Source organism: Camelus ferus, chromosome 1 (genome assembly GCF_009834535.1).
Source record: "Camelus ferus isolate YT-003-E chromosome 1, BCGSAC_Cfer_1.0, whole genome shotgun sequence".
Taxonomy (NCBI): Eukaryota; Metazoa; Chordata; class Mammalia; order Artiodactyla; family Camelidae; genus Camelus; species Camelus ferus.
Window position 1 is genome coordinate 93,231,042 of NC_045696.1, and position 22,660 is coordinate 93,253,701.

The 22,660-nt window shown below is 39.8% G+C and overlaps 1 protein-coding gene across 5 annotated transcripts in view; it reads right to left on the reverse strand.

The window, feature by feature from the left end:
• Nucleotides 1–22,660, reverse strand: part of MME (membrane metalloendopeptidase) — a 93,255-nt gene that overhangs the window by 46,581 nt on the left and 24,014 nt on the right. For all 5 annotated transcript variants that reach the window (XM_032485887.1, XM_014562383.2, XM_032485900.1 and 2 more), the window contains exons 4-9: nucleotides 13,693–13,854; nucleotides 12,667–12,747; nucleotides 12,485–12,580; nucleotides 12,247–12,365; nucleotides 10,459–10,524; nucleotides 1,113–1,247 (exon numbers count right to left, since the gene is read on the reverse strand). In XM_032485887.1, the coding sequence (XP_032341778.1) occupies nucleotides 1,113–1,247; nucleotides 10,459–10,524; nucleotides 12,247–12,365; nucleotides 12,485–12,580; nucleotides 12,667–12,747; nucleotides 13,693–13,854 (659 nt within the window). The remainder of the gene's footprint in view (nucleotides 1–1,112; nucleotides 1,248–10,458; nucleotides 10,525–12,246; nucleotides 12,366–12,484; nucleotides 12,581–12,666; nucleotides 12,748–13,692; nucleotides 13,855–22,660) is intronic.

The following is a 22,660-nucleotide window of genomic DNA, read 5'->3' on the forward strand; positions in this document are numbered from 1 at the left end:
TGACTAAGACCCCACCACAATCTCAGAGTCCAAGAGAGGAGAGAAAATACATACAAAGAACCCTGAGGTAAGATACAACTACCACAGAGCTGAGACTGATCAAAGGAGAACACAGGCTGGGAAGGTACAGTGATAAAAACCCAGGGCAATAAACTGCTCTCCTCTAATAATTCTGTTTCCAACACAGAACCACATGTAACCCATCAAACTGTCATTCATCCAGCTGCAGCTCCAAGCAAAATGTGGTTCTGATTGGAGATTTTTGGTTTCACGTAGCCCCAGGAAAGCTAAAATTATTCCTCAAAGCTCTTCAGTCTTCAAGATTCTGATGGCAGTGGCACGCAGATGGGGATTTAGGATTGCAGGTTGTTGTTTGTAATGTCAGAGAGCTCTGTGGATCCTAGACTGAAACTGACCACAAGTTCAATCAATAACCCAGATGCTGATTAGACAAAGTTCATTCTTGAGACCACAGTCCCCATCAGAGGAACATCAGACAAGAATGTGCCAACTCAGACTCTAAGGGTTCACTTGGAACTAGAGAAAACTCAGAAAAACATCCCTGGGCTTTGCTGATAAACTCCTCGTGTTGAAGCTCCCCTGAGCTAATTAAGCAGCCTGACAGTCTGAACTCAGTGGCATCACGCTAGTGTGGTCATGTTCAGGGGCTAATACTTCTTAGCAAAGGGACAGAGACAGTTTCTGTGGTCACCTTCAACTTTGGAATAAAATAAAGTAACATCGTACATATCAAACTAAAACAGCTTTGCTGAATAGTTAGCAATCAAGCGTGTCCTGCCTCTTAAGGGCATCTTAACAACAGTTTGACTATAAATAGTTATGATCTTGATGTAATCCACTTATAATAGGTCATTATATTTTATATTTTAATATTTGTCAAATTTATTATGTCTCCTGGATGTCTAGAACCTGGTTTACTATAAAATTCCACAGTTTCAAAGGTCCTCTTGAAGTCAATGATCCATTACTGAGCTATGCATTTTTATCATTTGGCTAAGGGTTGTACATTTTACCCTTAAACTATGATAGAGAGGAGAAAGCCATAAAAAGTGGTTGCCATTATACAGTGTATCAGAGAAAATGTGTTTTACATTGGCAATTTCTTTTTCCAATTCCATAACTTTATTCATTTCCAAGGAAAGCTTATTTTCATCCACGGGCAGTCCTTTTTCCTTGCGAATCAATTTGGCCACAGAAATCATAAAATCCACATATGCTGTACAAGCCTGCAAGAAATAAATAACAGTACATTGCTGGAGAACTTTCTAAATATTCATCACAATGCTTTCACTTGAAATTTATTTTCAATTCAATATTAATTTTTAGTAACAGATAAAGCACAATAAAATAGAAATGCAGTCCTGAATCCCAAAAGAAATGACCTGCACAGTTTCTTAGAAAGTCAATGTGTCTTTAAATTAGAGCAGAACAATAAAGTTTTTAACTATTCAGTTGTGGAAATTTTCTGATTTTCAACTTTTAATCAATTAAATTGCTTTAATAAGAATGCAGTTGCAAAACACTTGGTAAGCAATAAACTAGAATTTTTTTCTTAAATAATAATCAATTCCTTTACCAAATTTCCTTTTATCAGGTTTTCTCTGCTCATATATATATGTGTGTGTGTATATATATACATATATATATATATATATATGTATATTTTTTTACCTATTCATGAAAAAGATGGCCATGAACTCATATCATATTATTAGGATATCTTCTATTTGTCTCCTCTGGCCAAGCAGTATTTTTTTTTTTAATGAGACTGTGTTCTCATGAGCTCCCCCAACACAAATCTGTGGGTTTTAGTTAATTCCATAGTTGGCTCCCATTACTCTGAAATTTCTAAGATACCACAGATTTGAATATCAGTTTTCTTCTAAGAACTCAAATTCTTTTCATTTTATCTTCACATACATTTTAACTTTGTGAAGGTAAACTATAAGCTATTTATATTACCAGTGTTTTACAGAATATATAAAAGCCTTATTCAAGTTCAGAGTGGTGTCAAACCCAGGAAACTGAATACCGCTTTCATAAATCTCAATCCACTGCTACTTAGCCATTATCCATCAGCAGTTAAAATAAATTATTATAATCCCACCACATTAAAATTTACTCAAGACTCAAGTTCCAGCACCACGTTGATGACAAGCAGAAGACAGTGATCACACCACACAAGTCTGGGACCCACGGGTGCTTCTATCCTTCTGAGACTCATGTGTGGGGTAATCAGGAAGGAAAGCTGTGGAGTGCTTAACACTTCCAAGGTTTCCAGGGGGTTTTACAACCTACTAATTGGTTATCAGTGAAAGGGGCACACTTCTTGTCACTGTGAGCACAAAGGCACATCTAAATTCACAGACTCATTAAAAGGATCAAACTTACAGGGAAATGAAAATATTTTATCAAGCAAGAACCTAAGCAAAATGTACAAAGTCATTATCAGTTTGAAAGTTGAGAGATCTTTAACTAAGGTCTGGATACTGGCATTCCATGACCTTTATTAAATGCTAAGTAAACACTTCCCTGGGGAGAGGGCTCTCTCTATCAAGGATACCCCGTGACTCTGAGGCTGTCTAGTTAGCATCTCTGTCTACTCGGTAGAACTGTTTTTCAGCTGTGCGTCTGTATTATGAATCTAATCACTAAGGTAACAAGGATAAATGATGTTACTATGTATATTCTTGCCAACACCATTCTTTTCCTAGTAAAAGGTAATCAGAACTCTTGTTTCACTTTGAAGAAGACAAATATGTCTGAGTTCATACCTCATGGGACCAACTATTCCAAAATATAAGCATGCAGTGTTTTGAATGAATTGTATTTCAAATCATATAAATTCATCTACATTCACCAGGGAATTAACTACTGACTATGAAGGAAATGGTCATTTGAATTTTCCAGTATCAATCTACTGAGATTTTTTTTTTACGCTATGGGATGCTTTTTTTGTTAATGAGGTGAGAAAACAATTACAAGAATGTCCTCCTGTATTTCGTTGACTTGCAAACTGGTTTTACTCCAGTATCTTTATCTTTACAGATATATTTAAAGACTATCGAACTTGGCAAGCACGAGAACTTTGGACGATGCTTCTAGTCTGCTGAGCTGGTAAAGTTTCCTAGAAAATTGGAAGCACATGATACCACTAGCTTCCAGGATGCTTGAGTATTTAATACAGCTGCATGGAATACATTCCTCCCTCTAATGAGCTCCATTACCTGGCAACTTTTACAAAGTGACTGATTAAAACATGTGTCTTAGTATCTTGATTATCTTTCCTGGCTTCCAAATTTATCTAGTAGCTGTCAGAACCCAGGCTTACTGCTACTGTTAAATTCTTTCTACAAGATACGATTCTACCTTAAGGTATTCATTTTCTTCCTTGAGATACTAGATGTGTAAAATGCCAAATAAAGTAATTGGTATAATTTGGGGAGAAACTAACCAACATACATTTTAACATTTAAATAGTACATTGGCCAGGATATCTTAAATCCAAGTTCATTTTTTCTTTTCTGTCACTAAGAGAGTAACTAGTTAGTAGGACAAGGACCCGAGTCAGTTACCATTTTTGACAGTCATAAGGCAGCCTAGTGGAAGCTTTGATACAGTGAATTCTTTATGGTGGGGAACCCCTAAATATCTAGGTAGTCCTCCCTTTAAAGTGAAAACAGCTCTCCAGTCGGATTAGCTGATACTTGTGTACCTTAGCATGCTAACAACTACGCACCAGGGTTTCACTCCCAAAGATTCCGTTCCGGGACACCGAGCTCTTAACAATTTTATGCCTTTCCCTTTCCAAGACATAACGTGGGGCATGAAGTGACTGAGAGGTCACAGAACTGTCCTATTCCTAGCCACTGGCTGGGGAAGTGGGGAGAGGATATTTAATGCTACACAGAAAGCTTCCTGGGGGAACACACAGGGGACACCAAGCAGGAGAAGTATGTTTCCTCTCAAAAGGCTTGGAAGTTTTCCCCACTTGAAGCAGTATGTCAGGATCATGCAGCTGCCAGAACACAGACTAGCTCCCCAAAGACGGACATCGACATAGAATCACGCAGTCATTCCTGGGGACCAGAAATGAGAAACGGCCCCCAATCCTAGCAGGGCTCTGCAGCAGGAGAAACAGGACACAAGAGGGCCCACTGTGGGCTGGCACAGAGACTACTGGGTGCTTTCATCAGGTTATTAATGAGAGAGCCTTCAGATTCATAGGAGAACTTACTGCGTAACTTCTAAGGTTTGCTGTAAATGTTTGGGAAGTTGCACTTAGTTCATTTTACAAACTGGGTTCATCTGATCTAAAAAATTTCTCTTGTCATACCCACTAAATCCAAGTTCAAAAGCTCCTTTATATTTGTTAAATACAGATACTTGGACTGGGTGCAACCTCCTGACTATTAGTCACCTGGTGCCCAGAAAAGACAAAATGAGGTCAGCAGTTTCTCTTGCAGGATCTGCTTTATGAAGTCAACCGAAATCAGAGTGATCTTTGTAGAAACCAGTTCCATACACCAGAAATGGATACAACATTGTAAACTGACTATACTTCAACTAAAAACAAAATTTAAAAAAAAAATCCAATTACATCTAAATTATCCATTGACCCCTATCCCCATTCGTTTACCATGTATCATATCACCCTGTTTTATTTCTCTCATAACACTATCTCCATTCATCTTATTTCCTTAGATTATTTTCTTGTTTCTTTATTGTCTATCTCCTCACATTGGAACTTGAGTTCCATGCGAATAAGGACTGTTTCTGCCTTGTTTCCCTGGAATCCCTTCTGCCTAGAAAAGCATCAGCCACATAGTAGAAGCTCAATAAAAATAAAGTTAACTTTTAAACATATTGAGTAAGTTTCCCTCACTTCCTATGTCATCAGGCTTCTATTCTCAGTCCAAGTCCAGAGCAGTTCTCTCAGCTTGTATTTTGGGGAAGTGGGCAAACAAAATCCTCTCTGAGTTCACCCTCATGTTCAATACTTGTTCATCTAAAGGACTGGAAACCTCAGCTTGTGCTTTTTTCTGAGTAGGTGCAGCTTAGAGACTCTTCCTGGATGGTGTTTTCTCTTATTCAGTACACAGGTCCTGGCTCATCTCTTTCTGGCTTCCAACCATCCTGTGCACATTCCAAGTCGTCTATCCTCATCCCTAAAAAGTTTCCACTTTTTTTTTTCTTTTATGAACTTCAAGTTTTTCTAAGAGCTCTAAATTTCTTACTGACTCTGGCCTCCTCCTCCCCTGCCACGCCCCACTAGCTAATCAGAAAAGCCAGTTCCCTGGACACAGCGATTTGTCAAGAGAAGAGCAGGTGGCTCAGGCAGGAACCATCAGAGCCATTTCATCAGAAATTGATAGGCAATAGGAGAGATGGAACTTCTTTTCTCTGGATTATAAGGCTGCCAGTGGTCATCTTTGATGCCACAAGGGAGATAGCCTGCTAGAGAAGGGCTCGGACACAGAGAAGGGAGAACCTTGAGAACGGGAAAAGAGGTAAGATGATCCAATTGACCCTTGCAGCCCACCAAGCCCGACTCATCCCTGGAACTTTACATTTAGGTGAAACAAAGAAACAGAAAACATTTTTTACAGAATTTAAGTTAGTCAGAATAGGTTTCTATTGCTTACAATGAATGTTCCTGACACATGGATCTTCTAATCCATGACTTAAGCAAATCATTTCACTTATTTGAGTCTCTGTTTTCTTATTTATAAATAAATAAAATGAGGGGTTGAACTAAATTCTCTAATGTCCCATTTAGCTCTTAAAGTCTGTGCATAAGTAACTGTAACTGTTGAGAAAACATACGATTCTGTCATGTGAAAAAAATATATACATCTTTGAGTTTCTACTGCCTTAAGGCATGTTCCCTCTTTGAGAGGAAAAGTACCAAAAACAAAAAGGAACTGAAGTATTTAAGTTTAGAACAATAGCCAGAGGAATACAATATGCATTTCTCAAAATATAACATTCAAATCTGCCAGAATAAAAGCACATGATAAGTTTGAAAAGCAGAAAGTTTTTTTTAACAAGAGAAAAATAGGTTTTGTCTTTAATGAAGGTGAGATACAATTCTGGGGAAAAAATGCATTACCTATTTGCATCACTTAGTGGTATAATGACACAAGGCATTTTACATTTTGAATGCCAAATATCACAACATAAAAATTCCCTTCCTGCGGTGTCAAAAGCCCCAGAACACTTCTGTGAAGTGGAGTGGGCTTTCCTTTACTTGTAGGTGCTGTTTGCTTTGTTCATAGGAAGTCTGGTTGTAGAATTACAGAAGATGATTCCCTGGATGAGTTGTATATCCCGGAAGGAGGGATCAAAAAAGACCTGGGGAGATGGGCTTGGGTAATGATTTGATCAAGAGATCTATAATTAGGGTCCTTTTGATCAAAAAGGGACACCTCCTCATCCCCAGACCCTGAGGCATATCTGCAAACCAGATGCCACACCATAGTCTGAAAATCATTGGCTAGAGTGACAGGCAAAGAAGCCAGGCTTCTCTAGTTAAAGACTGAGCACCTTTCTTGGTTAATAAGAAAAAAAAGTTGGTGATCTCATGTCAATCCTCAAAACTTCTTTTGGTTATTTTCAATAAAATAAAGTGGGATGAAAAAATATGGAACCTACTGAATGTGTAAATATATCTCAAGCAAACTGAGTATATTGGAGAAATAATTGGAGATTGAAAAGAAGAAAAAGGATACGTGGTCTATGAGATGTTTGTAAGACGCTTAGGAAATGCATTCCATTAGCATTGATGCCCTAGACCTCATACTTCTCTAAGAGTCAAGGTGAGGATCTAAGAGACTGGCTTCTTCTGTCTTCCTTTTCTTTCCTCTTTTCCCTGACATCTTCCCCCTCAACTGTTCATCCACAGTTTCAGCAACATTTATTTGCTAATTACTAAGGGCCAGAAACCAAGCTGGGTACTGGAACGAAAGCAAAGGATAAGTGAGACATGACACTGCTCCTGCTACGCTTACAGTTCTCTAGAAAAGTAAAACACATTAAATAAAAAAGTATTCAGAAACCCGTGTGCCGTGGGAATATATAGGTATCTTCATCCAGTCAAAAATTCCAGGGAAGGCCTTCATGAAGAAGTAAAGTTTAAACTTAGATTTAAAGGATGAGGAGAAATGGAGGAAGGCTGAGCAGACGGCATGTGTTTATGGAATGTTTCGGGCAAAGGGAGCCGCATATATTAAAGTATATAAAGTGAAAAAAATCAGTGAAAACCACTGTTACTCTGATACTATGATAGATTTCTTCCAGCTTTATAGCTTCTCCACTAGATGTTACTGTGATACCCTATCTTTTTCACAATTTTTTCTTTCATGAAGCAATAAAACTCTGAGAAAAAAATATTTGAAGGGACTGACTACTTTCAGAGATAGCAGGGTACTAGAAAAACAAGAATTAACTTTTATTTGATAGCTGGCTGTGGATGCAGGGGAGCTAAGTGAGAGATTACAGGTGGCAGCGACTGGGGGACGTAGCAAATAACATGGGGAATTAAGAAGAAAGTTGAAAACTTTTTCTATGGCAAGGCACTCTTCCCCTCCCTCCAACACCCCAAAAGAATGGATTTTAAGATGAGGAGGGTACAGAAATATTCTAGAATTTACCCATTTCTAGGAGATGACAAATTTTATCTCATATGCCAAATCCCTTCAACGGGAAAGAGGCTGCTTGTGTCCTGGAGCACAGACTTGAGATGTATTCTGGGCTCAGGGAGGAAGCAGCCACAGTCACGGAAGCGGGGCAAGGCAGTGAGCATGCTGTGTGTTTGCTACTCTAATGCAGATGGTTGGAGGACACCTGATTCCAGCTGATAATAACTTCCTGGCTGAAAGTGCCACTGCCACTGAGTCTTCCAAATTATTTGCTCATTTAAAGAACTTGACTAGTATGAGTACTACTCTTGGAAGTTGGAACGAGGTAATAGAAGGAGCAAGAGACAGGGACAAAAGTTCTACCTCTGGTTCTACTACTGTTTGGCTGAGCATTCTAGGGCAAACCACTGGGCCTCAGATTTTGCACTCAAACTCTATAAACACAACATTAGTAATTCTAGATTTGATCATCACTTCATTGTTTGACTGCAAATATGGCATTTCCCAGACCAGCGGATACAATCTGTGAAAAAGATTGCTAAATGTCTTTGGGATCTTTTGCTAGCTCTCCTTCTTTTTATTCATAGAAACTTGTCCCCATCGATGGAATTTTAATAAGGCACATACATGGTCAACCAGCTTAAGACTACATTTCTCAGAATCTTTAATATTTACTTGTGGACACATGACAATGTTCTAACCACTGGAATGTATACAACTTCTGCATCACTTACATAAAAAGAAATTATTTGTCTATCACTTTCCTTCTCTTCTTTTTCCTGTGGCCCAAGATGTGAACAGCGCACTGGTGAACCAATTTTGACCAAGTAGACTACAAATAAAACACTAGAAAAGGATGACGTCAGAGCAACAGGTTAAAGCAAGTGTGGTCCCGGCCATTCCCAAGGCACAGAACTTCCTACCTCACCTGGACTAGAACAGGAGACAGTAATAAACTTTCCTCTTGTTTGAGCTACAGGATTTTGGGGTCTCTTTGTCACCACGAATTAGTAGGACTCAATTAATTTGCATACTCAAGTGCCTAGAGGGACCAGGAAGTCAGTATAAATCAATGAATCATCTAGATGAGGACCGCCCAAGTCTGGAGAACAAAGGCCCTGTCCGAAGGGGCAAACTCAAAACAGCTTTGTCCAATTACCACACAGGAATGCAGGCCTAGGCTTTCCAATTCTACTAATTTATCAAGAGATCTGGATCCTCAAGTAAAATCTTCCATTTTTAAAAAATCTTGGTAACCAATCGAAAATTAAAAAAAAAAAAAAAAAACCCAAAACTGCAGGTTAAACAAAATGCCTCTATATCAAACTCAAGCCTATGATGGACAGCTCTAGATTAAGAACTTTTCTTGATTACACAATAGCGTTGAATATGAAATGCAGAAATACATCATCATCTTAACAACAGGATCCTTTCCAAAAGAAAAAAATTGAAAAAAAGAAATTTTACCACTTGAAATATGTACACTGACTGCCAGTTATATTTTGATATCAGGAACGTTAAAATTCAAAAAGTACACCTTTTTAGGATTGGACAAATTTTTTATATTTTTAGGACATAGTTCTAAATTTGAAAATAATCCCAGTTAATGACAATGAAAATGTAGTATAATGAGCCAAAATTCTTCAATCACTCTCGATTCTGCGATAGGAAGCAACCGGACAGCTTGTAAAGCCAATAGCTGCAACCCACACAATTCCTAGACTGTGATTAACTAGAATATCCCACACCCATTTGACTGTCTGTGCTATTAATTATGGACTTTTATAATATTTCCTTTCCCTCATTTTGATGTTGCATAGTCACTCAAAAAAATACTTTACAGTGAATTTATTCCATGTTATTTGAACTTAACAATTAGGCAAAATAAATGCTCAGCATAAACATACAGAGCTAATGATTCTAATTAAGAAGTAATTTCAGCCACAGCAGCACACGGTGACTCATTAGAATCATCAAAGTAAACTTAACTTACTTCCGAGCTACAAACAATGAGGAAAACATTTATGGAACCAACACCTTCCCCAAACATCTAATCATATGCCACACTGCTAAGTTTATCTCCTGTGCTTCCTTTACATCAAGAAGCAAGAGCACATCAACAGCAGCCTGTGGGAGGCGAGGCTGTGGGACAATCAGAAGCCGTTCTGTGGGGTCTGATTAATGTCAGATTCAGAAGGTGGCTGCAAAAGTTTGTCTGAACCTGATGCCCCTACCTGGGTAGTCCTCTGAAAGTCAAATCAGAAGGCTCTGGACAGCTGCTGCAGAGTAAGATGTATCTCACACTGGACCATTCCCTGGTCTTCACTGACACCAACCTAGACCGTGATTCATCTGTTCATTTTTTAAATGATCCAGTTTATAGGGAAAATAAAACATTTAAAATCGACTTTTCAAAACAAGTCACATGACTTAAATATTAAGAATCAAGACACAACCAAGACATTTCAAGTTTCTTTGTTTCTTAAAAAAACCTTCATTCATCCTATTGAGAATATTCAAGGAAAGCTCACTATTATGTGTGATTTTCAGTATCTGTCCTGAGTGAAGAACATAGAGGGTTAAATTTAAATTTGACCTTAGTGGGGAAGGTTCAGCTCAGTGGTAGAGTTTGTGCTTCGCATGCATGACGTCCTGGGTTCAATCCCCAGTACCTTCATTGAAAAATTAATAAATAAATAAATATATAAATAAATTTGACCTTAGTCTTTTTCATTCTTTATGAATTTACACCAGATGATTCAGTAGTTTTGTTATTTTGTTGGCTTTTTGTTTTTACCTCTTTGTATATTCCAGTGCACTCATAGTAGTCTCTGGAAGGCAAGCCAAGTCGAGGTTGGTCAATCTATAAAAAAATATACAAAGAAGAAAATAAACTGTTCGGTTGATATAGAACATTTGGACAAATTACAAGCACGCCTATCTGTGTGAGCAAGATATTAGTGTTCTTGCTGTTTATAAAAGTAAAACGCAGACACTGAGTGAATACATAATTAGGAAATGGTTTCCACACTACTTCTAATTGCTAAACTGATAGGTAGTTAGATAGTCTAGAAGATGATGCTGCAGATACTTGAGAAAAACCAAAGAAATCTTGAACAAAAAATATACTGGAAAGCATTTTTAATGCAGAACAGAAGGTACAGGTGAACACATACACATTAGAATCTAGGACTGGGGTGTTTTATGTTTTTACAGGACACTGTGGCTTCCTAAGATTCTAATATGCTCCCCTGCGGGACATTCTCTTCTGCCCCCCCCCCCTTAATTGGGATGGAACAAAATACAAGGTGGAAAACCTCAATGGTGACTCTAGAAATTTTAAGGTAGTGGAAATCTTGCCAGAGACTTTTTTGCGATCCTCTACCCAAGGGAGGTAGAGGAGACTTCTGCTCAGGACGGGCCTCAGTAGACCTAGCTGCCAGCTGAGTGTGTGAGAGAGGAAACTCATTTCTACTCTAGCATGTCCGGCCCCCATTTGATACCCAGTGAAAGCTGTCAAAATACTCGCAGCTTTGTCAGGTTCCCTCCTATGCACTGCATGGTAAGGCAGGTCAGATAAACTGAAGCATTTATGGGTGAGACTGAGGATCCTACTAGCAGCTGTGAAGAGCCAGGCCAATACAAGAGAAACAGAACCCAGAGGGCTGGTAAGGGAAAAGCCAGAAGGCATCCCCACAGAAAGGGCCCTGCTCCTTCTCCAACCTCCGGACCCTCCTTAGAAAACCCCTCATGATGATCTTGCAGGATGCTGGTGTTTGAGAGCCAAAGAGGAGAATTTAGGAAGGGAGAAAAGGGATCCACCATAGGTAAGAGATGGGTTCAATCCCTTTCGTGATTTTAATAAAAATGACCATAAAAAGTTATCCAACAGTGATATAAATATGCTTCTGTAACCTGCAACTTTTAGTCAGTTTCCTTTACAGGAAACTAAATAAAAGCTCTATAAATTTTTCAGCCCAATCCAAACATAATCATTAAGTATTAATATCATCTTGGGTGATGCTTTTAGTAAACCTAAGTGAATGCCTTACACATTAAAAAAAAAAAAATCCAAAAAGCCATTTTAAAAGAATGGTGTTTTGTTTACCTTAACTGAGAAAAAAGTACAGACGTTCTTTAGCAAGAAACTAAACTGTGTTCAAAATTCCTTTTCTATGATCTTTTGGAATCAAGTGGGAATTTCCCACCTGCATAACTTACGTAAATCAGACCATGTTCCTTTCATGAATGTACAGAGAAATCAGGTGCTTTTACTAAATAGGAGGGGGTGTGAATTTATTTACTTATTTATTTATTTACTTATTTAATAATAAATCTTATTTATTTTATAAAGGGAGAGGTATTAAAACAAAGGTAGCAGAAAGGAGAGAAGAATGTCCAAAACACAGCATTAAGAAAACACTTTCAAAATTGGGAATCTAGGCATTTGTCCTTGAATTTATTACCTCCTTGCTCATGCAATTCAAATGAGAATATGCATCATTTCTAAATACCAATAACAACTGTGTGTAGAAGTTTTATTACAGTTTACAGATAACTTTGGCTGTTGGCCACACCAACTTACATGAATTATATGGTTCATAGAGTTTTTATCATCAGTGCCAATAAAAAAATTAATAATGACTTTTTTCCCATATTTAGAATTCAGCTGTGCAATAGCTTTCTCAGCTGTCCAAGAAGAACCTAAAGCAATGAGAGGTGAAGTGTATCATTAGACACTTTGGTGCATTAATATGGTACTATAATATAACGACAAATTTTATCTGGAAATTTTTTTTTTAAAACAAGGAAAATAGTCTTACCGTATGTTTGCTCCCAGTTTTCTGTTGCCACTGGCCAATCATATATATCAGGTAACAGTCTGAGTAGAGGTTCTCCGCCTCTGCTATCAATAGCAGCTTTTGAAAATAATGAATATAAATGTATTATGAAGTCTATGCATATTTTGGAATACCCCTAATAAAATAAAATGAAGAGCACTTACATTCATTTATACAAGATCTATACAACATTTTTGCTTTCTGCACTGCTACTATATCTTCAGCTTTGGGTTCCTGAAGGACATCTGAAATAGGGTATTGAGTAAATCCATCAATATAATTGCTCATTTGCAGCTGTAATTAACATTTTCAATGCAGGTTTGGTTAAAAACCTGCTTTTTTGTATGTCTGTTCACACTTCTCTCATTCCAAAACCCTATAGGAAAAACCAAGCTCCTCACCAGATCATTATTCCTAGTGCAGAACTGGGAGTCAGTTTCATTAGCCAACTTAGATGAAAGTCTTTTTGACTAGATTATCTCTTTTTGTGAACAGTGATGTGTGCTGTGCTGCCACAGAGAAGTTACTTTTTTTGAAATTGAGATTAAAAGGAAAACAAATACTATAGAGGAATTTAATATGACAGTCTTCTTGATGGTTGGAAAATAATTATCTTTGTGCAATAGTACCGTTCATGCTCCAGATGAACTGAATGAACTGTTCTATTTGTTTGGTTATTAGAAAATAGCAAAAAAAAATTTCTTTTACAAAGTAACTTCTAGAAGATGAGAACAAAGAATGGAGGATAGCAAAGGACTAGACGCAACTTTCTCAGCTTCCCAGGCAGAGCGTCTCAGCTGGGTTAGAACAGCTAAACATACTCTGGGAGGCAAATCTTAGGAACGTCTTGCAGCAACTTGAACACAAGGCCAGAATAGAAAGAACATGCAAGCGGCATTCATGGATAATCATTTAACTTCTCCTTCTGTACAATGGCGTAAAGATGCCACCTCTGAGGATAACAGAGCTTTATCGCGTATACTTGAAATGAAAGCAGGAATGCTAAGAGATGCCAGCGTATCCCTTTCAGTGTCCACCGCCCTCAGAGAGACCCAGTGGTGGTCCACAGAACTTGGGGGGATTATCAACTTGAATCTTTTGCGACACTCCCTGTAATGGCCTAGAGTTGTATCTCAAAAAATTGCTATATTAAGAGAAATCTCTGATGCATAGACACAAATCCCACTAACCTTTCAAAACGACTTCCAGTTCATCTCTTAAGATGTCAAAGTTACTATAACGGGAGCTGGTCTCAGGAATGACGTTGCGCTTCAACCAGCCTCCGCAGGCGTATTTGAAAAAGTCTGTACAAGGCTCAACAGCCGCATCCATGTTCTGGATAAGTCGAGCAGCTGAAAGACCAGAGAAAGCACAAGATAAAATGAAGGATATACGCAGTTTGGAAGGGGATAAAAAGAGACATGTTGCTTCTTCTTTATGATCAAGTCAAGTAGACTGATGCTCCTTTTTTTTCACCTGTATAACCTGTCAACTCAGGTGGAATGGCAAATACTACCTGTGGATAGTTCTCCCTCCTTTACTGTAGTTGGTTGGTTTTATTCTTGAGAGGTCTGGGTCCTCCTATCTACATTTCATCCCCTCCTTTAAATAACTGAGGTTCTTGCTAGTTCCTATCTCAGATGAGAAAAAACAATACAGGTCTGCTTTAGCCTTCCCGGGCCGGGCGTTAACACAAGGTTACTCTTCACTCTGGTAACTTGAGCTGCTGACTCCACTCTTCAAGGTGCTGTGAACTTTGAATGTCTGAGACTCCAAGGGATGTGGGATTGTTAATGGATTTATCACTGTAGTAAAGACCTGAAGCTAGAGTTATTACTTCTTGGACTTTGCTTACAAAATTTTTGCAATTCAAATGTGATATCCGATTTGCACTTGTTTACGGAGAGTCTGTCATTATAAAATTGTCTATAAGCTTCTTGGTTCTTCTCATGTCCACCATTTTATCTTTGAGAACTATGATGAAAATTGTGAAATAAAATTCGTATTTTATGGCAAGACAAGAAAAATTTAAACATAAAAAATTCTTCTCCACCCTTTGGCCTCCTTTCCTTGCACTGTGCATTGTGTGTCTGCATTATGCATTGACCAAGCCGCCCCCACTGGCAGGAATACCTGCTCAACCATGAAGAGCAACATTCTCCAAGCATCAGCACGGCAACTCCTTAAAAGATAACATTCCTTCTTGATCTTGTAAGGGGTCACGTGACCCACCAGGATGACGCTTAGATCTGGATTATATAAACTGTCAATAATACATAATTTAATGTACAGCCCTCTGTCTCAAAAAACTTATACAACTGTGCCTTGATTTCTAACTGGCGGGACAGTTCTCACAGCTTTCTGAGATGCTCTTCCTGGGTTATAATCCTCAAATTTGGCTCAAATAAAACTTTCCATTTCTTTTTTAGATTGTTTAATTTTTTTGGCAGCAAAATGCAAATCAATCAACACTGAGTATTTACAATGTGCAAAAACACTGTGCTAGGTGCTACAATTGACAGAAAGATGTATAAAATAGGAATTATTACCGCTGAAGACAGTATCACAAGTAGGAGGTCCAACGCCCACAATTTCTACACCTGAAATAGTGAGAAAACCCTTCCACTGTCCTCCCCAAATTCTACCTCATACAAGTTGAACTGTTTTGCAAGGAAAACAAAAGAGCAATTGAGAATTCATCTGCATCAAGAGAGTGTAAAGTTCTCAAATTAGCTTTTGAAAATACTTCACTTTCTGAATAAATAAATCAATTAAACACTTCAAACAATTGCTGAGCTGTGTGGATTTTTCCAACCTGGAATGGGGAATCTGTCTTCCAGTTGAGCCTCAAGCCCCTGCTTCTAACACCTCTGGACACATTTGCTCGGCTGCCATCTTTCAGGCTCCATCTCTTTGAGACTAAATTCTCTGGGTTTCCTCCAGGCAGTCCTCTCTGGACTTTTACACTTTGATACATGCACAATGGTTATCACAGCCTCCCAAGTTTGAAATCTCGAGTAAAACTCTGTACTTTTTGCTCTCCCCTGGGCTTATCAGTAACTTCTTTGCCTCTTTTCTAGACTTTTTACATGATCTTTGTCAGCCCAGTTTACATCTTCGTCCCTTTTGACTAGAAGCTACCCAACTACTCCTCTTGCTAGTATCATCTCCTTACTTCTATATACTCCCCCCATCTTTCACAGATAAAACTTCCCCAAAGACCCTTTGGCACTGGCCACCCCCTTGCTCAAAAAATGTCAGCAGTTGACATCGCCCAGGGTTAAATTAAAAACTTTAATTGGCTAATCAAACATCTCTACCTTCTCTTTTTTTCTCTCTGGGTTTTTATATAAACTCTGCTCTAACCTGACGGGCTTGCTCCACATGCCACAAACACTCCTGTGTTTCCCTACCCTGTGCCTTTGTTTCTCATCCCCTCACCCCAGCCTTTTACCTCCCCTTCCCATTCTTTCCAAATCCTACCCACTATTCAAGGTTCAGCTACTGTCCCATCTCTTCCGGAAGCTCCCATGACTCCAAACCTTAGGCACGATTTCTTTCTCTGAACTCCTCAGCTTACTGCCTCACTCAGCCTTAAAGGCTTTGAGTTTCTCAGGGCGGATCCCTGCCATGTCTTCCTAACCATTCTGTTAATGAACTTAGCCTCTCTGTATTCCCATCACTTAGCACCTCAGAAAAAGGCGGCAATTAAGCTTCTGTGTGACGATGTTACTGAATCATCCATGAATCCTCTTCCTCCCTCCTCCTACACAGCCCCCTCCGCAGCTCCTGCAGGCAGATCAGCTCTCATTTTACAGCCTCCACAGTCCATCCCATTCACGGTTTCCATTCTCTCTCAGGCTCTGTTTGTGCCCTTTCACCCAAGCTATGGCCCCAGGCTCTCCCCACCCATCCATCCTGTCTGTCAGTCAGATTCAAGCTGTCCTGTCATTTCAGCATGCCATCTTCCTCTCCAAGGTTTTCAGTATAGCCCTCTTACATTCATAATGAAACAGAACAGGACCCTGTGGGGTCCTCCCTGGTAAAAAATACTTTCGGTGTCTTCCATTTCTTGTTAGTAGGACATAGGCCTCATTCAACCTCCTTGGTCTTCCCTGAGTTCCAAAGGGCAGATTCAAACAGTTGCTAGTCAGGGAAGGGAGGGAGCACAGAGACTCCGAGGAACACTCAAGAAACAATAGTGCAGCCTTGGGGCAGGGTCCTGGTTCCTTCTCAAGGAATATATATAACAATACCTTTGAGTTCTTCTGCTGGAACTAAGGCCCCCACCCAGGAGGAGGATGGCAACGTCAGGCTGAGCACAAGAGTGAGCACCGCCCTGTTACCTCACCGCCAACCAATCAGAGGCAAGGCACATACACTGAAGCTTTCACCGCAAATTTTGCCTATAAAGACTTTTCCCCAAAAACCATCGAGGAGTTTGGGTTTCTTGAGCACGAGTTGCCAGTTCTCCTGACTTGGCCCTGCAATAAACACTTCTCTGCTCCCAACTCGGACTGAAGTTTCAGTTTGTCTGGTCTCACTGTGGGTTTGACACACAAACTTTTGTTCAGTAACGATAACAGAATCCAGATTCCACAGCATATGCTAACCCTCATGTATCTAGTGAAGTTTCTCACAATGCTTTCTTACATGAGCCATCTGCCCCAATTAAAAGAATGTATTCATTTTCTGCTATAAATTGTTATAGTTTTCTGCTTCTGTAACTTTGACCATGCAGATCCTTTTTTATTTTTTCATGTTTAGAAATTTCAGGGATGTTCAAGGTCCAGTTCAACTCCTCCTTCAGGAAGAATTGTCCTTACAATATCCACATCAGCTCATAGCATATTCTTTTTTTTTTTTTTTTTGGCTGGAAAATGCATTGTCTCCTTGAGACAGGAGGGAAGGGGACAGGGCACAGCCAATAAAGGAATGATGCAGCAAGGAGCACCAAGATGGTGGAAGACTCAATTCTTATTAGACCTTGAGCTTTGATATAAGGTCACTGAAATACAACAGCAGCTAAATGGTACTCCCATGGGTGCCAATGACAGTTTCAAGGCTCAAAGGTCAAAAAGTGGGTGATGGCCCAGTTCCTGGGACTTCTAGCTCCTTCCTCAAACTAGCTGGAATAATCCTCCCACTTGTTAGCATATGAAGTTACAGAGCCCATAAACGCTAACAACCCCACACCCGGGCTCAGTCTCGCTCGTGCTCTCTCTCTCCCTTTTCTCTTGCCTTTTGAGATGGCGAGCATTCTGTCTATGCAGTGTGCATCTCTCTGAATAAATCTACCTTTACTCAACTGATGCTCATTCTTGAATTCTTTCCTGCATGAAGCCAAGAACCCACACTTGATGGGGTGTGTCTGAGAGACTCGCCTGGGACCTAGGACGTGGCCATCTTCTCATGCCCCATATTTTCCCTGCATCATCCTCACCAGGACTGTGGTTCCCATAAAGGAGAGAATGCATTTTTCCAGTTTTCTCTCAGAGAAAACCAACGTTGTGCTCAATCAAGACTTGTCAGTAAAAACTCTGACTTGGAACATCAGGGAGAGATTAAGAAACTGATCTTAAAAAGGCAGAGAGAAAGAGGCAAATCCCTTGAACTTTGAAGGAAATGAAGCTATAGTGGCAGAGGAAGTAAAAATAAAGACCCTAAATAATATATGTAAAGTGAAAAACCAGAAAATTGGAGTCTGAAAGTACTGATACCTAAAGACATTCTAAGGAGACATTTTCAGTCATTTTATGTAACTCATGTCTTTTAACATACTTTTAAAAAATGTAAGGTGAATGACATAAAGGTAACTGCCATCTTGGGAGCACGCTGTTTTCTCCTCTTCTCTGAGGAAATGGACGGTTTATGTCCTAACACCACCAAGAGCCATGAACTCCAAGTTGGGAGAGCAGTGAACAAGTAACGCACAAGTGGAGTGAACGAGAGTAACGCACAAGTCTCACTGCCTCCTTGGAAACCCCACCTGCCCCTTTTTAACATTCTGGGCAAGCACGAGGACCAATGGCTGCAGCTCCACTCTCAGGAGCACGGATCCACTGCCCCGTTCACGCAACCCTACCTCCCACGTCTCCCGCAAGGAAAAAAGATGACCTTCCCCTCATAGGTTGAATTCCCCTACTTGATACCCAGTTAAACTGCTTCCATCTGGACAACAAACCAAAGAAGCAGCATTCAAACCATTTGTGAGAGAGGTGCAGACGAGAGAGGAAGAGGCCACTCTGCAAACCCCTTCTGTGCCACTTTTAAAATTTCCCTTTGACCAGAGAGCTCATCTGAGCACCGGCGCTTCCAATTACTTCAAAGAGAGCTCTGTTCTGATGAATATTTTGGGGCCATGGGCCAAGGCAAGTCACGGGCTAGCACTATTATGCTGGCTCTTTGATCAAACTTCCTTTAATCTCTTATCGTGGGTTTGATTTTCGTTTTGCACCCTATCCTCTGGACCTCCTCTGTGCTGACTTTTCTTTGAAGTCAGCGGTAGACTTGTGGGTAGAAGGGCCATAGGAAACAGACGCACAACTGGTTGTAGTTGTTTTTATATTTTCGCACTTTGTTTTGAATTACTCAGCCTCTCCACATAGCTACACCTGGCTCTTCAGATGTTTCCTTATCTGTGGGCTTCTGACTTCTGAGTAAATAAATGTGGTTTAAAAACAAATAAAATGGGGGACGGGTGGAGGGCATAGCTCAGTTGTAGAGTGCATGCCTAGCATGCGCAAGGTCCTGGGTTCAATCCCCAGTACCTCCATCAAAATAAATAAATAAACCTAATTACCCCCCCCAATAAATTAAAAGATAATTAATAAATAATAATGACTGATAAAAAATAAAATGATTTCACCTCAATAAGTAAACATAAAAAATGGTGCAGTAAAAGCCAATGTATTGATATGGAACGCTGTCAGCCTGATGCTTGTAAAGCGAAAGAGCGAGCATATTATGATTTTCGAAAATCTGTCCAAAAACATAAAGTCTAAAAGGCTTTTACAGCAGTTATAGCTGGGTGGAGGGATTATGAGTGTGTTTAATTTTGTATTATTTGCTTATCTTTATTTTCCAATTTGTATTAGATGAACATAGGTTGCTTTTGCAATAAGAAAAAAGAATTTATTTTTAATTTTAGAAAACAGTCACAAAGAAAAGTAATCTTCTATTAATAATGAGCTTATTTCTTATGAACGACAATTCTGAATGTTCTAGGCTGATAATAAATGGCACGCCATTTTCTCCCTAACTAATCTCATAACAGTCTCCCAAAGTTATTTGACTACAGGAGTTTAAAATCAAACTCAACTACCATCTGGGACGTTATTAATTACTGTATTCATTACTGGGGTCTATTGTGTGGGTATGGATTAGGAGTTGCTGTACAAGCTGAGAAAATATTTGGAGTGCTTAAATCAGGCAGACCTATTTTGAATCCCTGAGCTTCCCCACTTTTTAGTTGTACAAGAATAAGTAACTTCCCCAAGATCAAGCAGTTAGTAAATGACGGAGGCCCAAGACTTGCATTTAGGTATGTGTGACTCCGAGCTCACCCTCTCCCCTCCATATTTTGGACACTGCAGGGGGACTGGGTGGAGAAGCAGAGCCTTGCACTCCCTCCCTTTCTCCTCCTCCGCTCTTCCTCAATTACCCTTTCTCATCCCCTTGCCCTGTCCTCTTCCTCACTTTCTTTCCTCCCTGCCATCCTGTCCCCACAGCTTCCCTCCGTCTCTATGTTAACTTTATCACTAGCAACTAGTCCTGGGTCCAAGGGAGGGGGAAGCATCAGAATTTGGAGTCATGGTGGCCAGGAAGCAGGAAGGGGAAAAAACAGCTGACTTCATCACAGCAGGGCAAGCAGACAGGAAAGGGGCACAGAGGCCATTCATACTCAGAGGCCATTCATACTCAAACGCAGGAGTGCAGCTTCTTGAGATGGACACATAGCAGGGTTCTTGCCTCATCTGTCTCTGGACAGAACATGGATTACGGAGAGTGAAAATTCTCAGTGATGTGTTTTACAGGAGTACTTTTCAACCCTGGCTGACCATGTGCATCACCTCAGAAGACTTGTAAACATACAGATGCCAAGGACAGACCCCTGATCAATTAAATCAGAATCTTTCAGGTGGTCCAGGCATTATTTTCCAAGGCTTCCTAAGTGATTCTAATGTCCATCCAGGGGAGAACCATCATATTAGACAACAGAGAAACCTGGGAAAATGAAAACCAGAGAATCTAATATCAGAGAGTAAAGATGGTCTCATACTTAGGTGAATCAGGCTTATTTCTTCTTGCCTTTCCAGTGTGAATGGGCTTGTATCATGACGATTCATATTTCTAAGTGCACGTGTGCCCTCTGAGTCCCTGGCACAGTACTGCAGGGAGCCACACATGTGTCTCCTGTACAAGCCCACTCCCCCCAGGCCTCCACTCTGCTATACTGGCTTTGGCCTCCACAACGTCTTCCCTAGACCCCATCATAACCTCTGGGGCTGGAGCCGTGTGATGCAAGGAAAATGCCTCTCTTTCATCAGTCATTGTCTTAGAGGAGTCCCAAGGAGGGCTCATTGTGCCCCTGGGTGAAGAACTCTCTTAGATTTTATCTCCATGCTTCTCTCTCCCAAGAACAACAAGGACCAATGGGCCTGGTTTGGGGAAGACTATACTAGCAAAAACCGCACTGTATTCAGAACCACTTCTCTGATGGGAAAGGCTTCATTCAAGGGACATTTTTGCTGAACTGGATATTTTATTCCTCTAAGATGAGCTATCTCTATCTCAGGAGGCTCCTGGCCCTCTCAGGCAACAGACCAAAGGCACAACCACCAGACATGATTAGACGTGGTGGAATTCCAGCTACGCTGGAAACGTGCTACATGTCTACCTCAAGAAGGGGCAATCTTTGGTCTGCCTTTGAGTATCTATGGCTTCAAACATCTAACAATCCCCCTTTCTTATCTGTATGCCATGCTTTCCAACATCAGTTGTTTGCTAACTGAAAGCAAAAATTTTGACACTATACACAAGAAATATTTCTACATTTATACATGTACATTTCATAGAAGCCACTTTTTCTGGTCCTGTGTGTGTGTTCATAGGTGTGTTTGTGTGTGTGTGTGTGTGTGTGTGTGTGTCTGTGTGTTAAAGAAATGTGTCAAGTGCTCCTGAGGAAACTGTCAGTAAAATAAGGGAAACCTAAAATAAATATTATTGCCACAAGCAGCAAATGAATGAACTGTAAGCATAAAGCTCTGTGCTGTGGCACTTTATTGTGGGTTTAATTTTATTTAATGTTAGTCCCTACTTAGTAGATCACCGATGCTTTCCTGCAAGAGTAATTAATAGGAAATACAAATAAAGTTGATTTTTGTTATTTTATGGAGTTTTGTTCTAAAGCCACCACTGACACTGAATAAACACTGAATCATTGATTCTTGGCAAAATACAGTGATAGGTTCCTGTGAGCCTCTGATCACGTGGTATTTTCATCAACTGATCAATAAATAATCTTGTTTTATGTGTGTTTCTGATTTAATATATATCACTGATTCATGAACCTTGAAGTCATAGCTAAGAGCACAACTCATCTCTCAGTGAAGCTTATCCAACACATGTCTTTTCTCTGTAAGGTACATCCAAGCTTTCGGGTGCTTAGGAACACTAGATAGCACTTCAGCCCTAGGCTTGAGGGCAATTTAAAATAGTGAAATCACTAACAAAAAGCACGAAAAACATGGCGCTAAATGGACCGAGAAAAGGACCCTTGTTTACGATCTCCTGGTTGGACCTCAGCTGGGTACACGTGTGCAGGGTGATGGAAATCTTTCATCAATCTGTGTATGTAAATGACCTCGAAAGCACTGTGAGTATTGATTTTGGGGTGACAAACAAATTTTAAGTCGGCAGACGAATTAACAAATAGGGAATTTGCAAAGATTAGGATTGACTACACTTTTGTCCATTTCTTCTTTGTGGCTTTTAAAAAATATCCAGGAAAATGTACAACACAGGCAACAATACTAAGTGAGAATGGATTCAAGTCATTTCTTTCTCAGTTACTACTGTAATTAAAGAACTGCTGGCCACTATATATTTTAGTGTCGAACACAGATTAGGCATCTGTTTACAACACACATGCCACAC